The following is a 3,051-nucleotide window of genomic DNA, read 5'->3' as shown; positions in this document are numbered from 1 at the left end:
AGAATCTGTTGATTCCATTATTGCACTAACCTAGCATCTGGGAATTCAGAGAAAGAGAAAGGAACTCAAAGATCAGATCTGCATCAGATCTGTGGCATAGGCTCTGGGTTTATGTAAAGAGCTATCATTCCAACATTTTACTGATGTTTTCTGTCAGCTACCATAAGACCCCCCTGAATTTTCTGGAAAGAAAAGCTTCTGACCAAGATACTGATTGACAAGGTAGATGGTTGCCTCTGAGCTCAGTTTCACTGAGTGTGGACCTCAAAGAATATCCTGCATTTGGCAATTTAAACACTGATTCTCACATGCACCTCTGAGGAAGATTCTTTTCCTTCTTTGGATTCCCTCACTAATAACCTTATATCAGTTCAGGCACACATTAATCAAATTCCACAGATGTGCAATTTGTCCTTTCCCCTCTGTGGTCACATATTCCACATTAAGGGACCATTTAATTGCATCTTGCAAACTGTGGAAAAATGAGCAAATATCACCCTCTTTCATAATTCTTCCACACAGCTATCCTCCAGAATCTCACTTCACTCTCTGCAGACCTCCCTCCTTCTACTCTTACTTTTCAAGTCCATTCCCTTCAACTCCCCTCAGCCGTTCTGCCCCTAACAACACCTGTTCTGGCTGAAAATTTCCTACTTACTTCATGAAATTCCCCTAACTAAAAATCTATTTTGTTTGTTGATTCTTTCACCATGACACTGAAAGGTGCTTGTTGAGAAGGTCTGAAAGAAATACTATGTCAACCTCCTATGATTAAAAACACAAAATTTGTGGGAAATGGCAAGGAATATTATGTGCTGATTTGTTGTTGTTCATTCGTTCAGTCATGTCCAACTCTTTGGGACCCCATGAACCGCAGCATACCAGGCCTCCCTGTCCTTCACCATCTCCTGGAGCTTGCTCAAATTCATGTCCATTGAGTCAGTGATGCTATCCAACCATCTCATCCTCTGTCATCCCCTTCTCTTCCTGCCTTCAATCTTTCCCAGCACCAGGGTCTCTTCTAATGAGTCAAACCAAAGTATTGGAGCTTCAGTTCCAGCATCAGTCTTTCCAATGAATATTTGGGACTGATCTCCTTTAGGATGGACTGGTTGGATCTCCTTGCAGTCCAAGGGACTTGCAAGAGTCTTCTCCAACACCACAGTTCAAAAGCATCAATTCTTCAGCACTCAGCCTTCTTTATGGTCCAACTGTCACATCCATACATGACTACTGGAAAAACTATAGCTTTGACTATGGATTTTTGTTGGCCAAGTTATGTGCTGATTACCATATGTCAAAAATCAGTAACTAAAAATAAAGCCTTCATCAATGCTTATAAAATGAAATAGTTCAAGATCAGTTTTCTCTAAAATTGTTATATGCAAGCCTTACATGTCATTCTCTAAGTTTGATGTGAATCAGCTGAGTATAGGAAGTGAGGACTTTTTAATTTTACTTTATTTATCATGAAAGGACTTTGATTTCTTCTTTCACCCTGGTATATGTTAGATGGTAAAAATTTACAGATTCCATAAAAAGACAAGAAAGAAATTAGGAATGTCAGGTGGATTACAGAGGTGGTATTCATTTCATGTTTTGTAAGGAAATGGGGAAAACAAAGAATTTTAAGTTGCATTATAAAACAGAAATGAGAGAAGATGAATTTAAGTAGAGGGTAAAATAGAAGACATATAACCTTTTAGTTATAAGCAAGGATGTTTCTAAATTTTAAATGAGCAAAGTGTCAAAAGAGAAATCTGGAATAAAATCTAGCAGGAGAAATGGCAACACTGTTAGCATTTTTGAGGAATTTGGAAAATTATTCTGAGTGGTAATGAGAGCATTTTAGGCAAATGAAGTAATTAGTTGTTTTCAGGAACCACAAACCCTAAATTAAGTGTGATGGCTACTAGTACTAATTGATGATTAATGGTTGACTGCTTTCTACCTTCTAAGTGCTAAGTAATATGACTGATTGATATTTGCTTGTGAAATACAGAATAACAATAATATACAAGTAATATGTGAGTGACCAAGTTTCATGCATCTGAAGATCCTATTGAAACATAAAATAAGTAACAAAAATGGTTATAATAATCCATACCTTTTCTGTGTCAATGCCTTTTGACATGGACCATGTTGAGACAATATAATCCATGACTCGTTCACTAAGGCCTTTGGGGACCTGATAGAGTTTCAGAAAGTCCCGTACATTATTCAGCATCTCATGGTATCGGTTGGTGTTGGCATACATTTGCTGGAAAATTGTGGTAACATTTCCAAAAATAGTTGCATAAAGAAGAGCTGAAAGAGAAGAAATGATGAAAATAAAACAAATATCCAAAGTGAAAATGAATTATATGAATACTGGCCAGATCAATAAATTATCTGACAGAGATACCTTAATAAACTTTTCAGGATTATACATGATAACCCCCTGAGAAGAGTGCCTAGAATTTGGTGTTCACTCAGTAAATCTTATCTTTAGTATGATAAACATGATTTTATGAGTGACCACCAGCTAGTCAATTTGGTAAAACATGATGGTGATCAATAGAGTTCATGAAGAATTAGATGATCCGAGTTAATGATTTGCCTCTTAGCCTTATCACTAAAATTATCCTCCAGCCCTGACTTCCTGAATGAAGCTTAATCAATTCAAAATTTTGAGGAATTGATGATTCAGTTTAGAAATATATGCTCATTCTCATTGCATGCTTTTTCCAGCTTTTGGAATATTTCCTTCCTTATCAATATTTTTGACAGAATATCAAAAATATAGGATGAGAAGATAAATCAAGGTGTTTCATTTCTAGAAGATTCTAGGAAGAAACAGGATTGGAATTAACAGCTATCTGACAGAATGTGGTTCACTGGATAAGGGAATGGCAAACCACTTCATGAACAGTATGAAAAGGCAAAATGATAGGATACTGAAAGAGAAACTCCCCAGGTCAGTAGGTGCCCAATATGCTACTGGAGATCAGTGGAGAAATAACTCCAGAAAGAATGAAGGGATGGAGCCAAAGCAAAAACTGTGGTGTTGGA

The 3,051-nt window shown here is 36.8% G+C and overlaps 1 protein-coding gene across 1 annotated transcript in view; it reads right to left on the bottom strand.

Annotated features, from left to right (window-relative positions):
* Window positions 1-2,107: 2,107 nt before the first annotated feature.
* KCNH5 (potassium voltage-gated channel, subfamily H (eag-related), member 5) overlaps window positions 2,108-3,051 on the bottom strand; it is a gene marked incomplete at its 3' end in the record, with an annotated part of 232,481 nt that continues 231,537 nt past the window's right edge. The window contains exon 8 of the mRNA XM_010846828.1: window positions 2,108-2,307. Within this exon, the coding sequence (XP_010845130.1) occupies window positions 2,108-2,307 (200 nt within the window). The remainder of the gene's footprint in view (window positions 2,308-3,051) is intronic.

This window comes from Bison bison, unplaced genomic scaffold (genome assembly GCF_000754665.1).
Source record: "Bison bison bison isolate TAMUID 2011002044 unplaced genomic scaffold, Bison_UMD1.0 scf7180017864239, whole genome shotgun sequence".
NCBI lineage: Eukaryota > Metazoa > Chordata > Mammalia > Artiodactyla > Bovidae > Bison > Bison bison.
The sequence above is the reverse complement of the archived record's forward strand: the minus strand, read 5'-3'. Positions and strand labels throughout refer to the sequence as shown.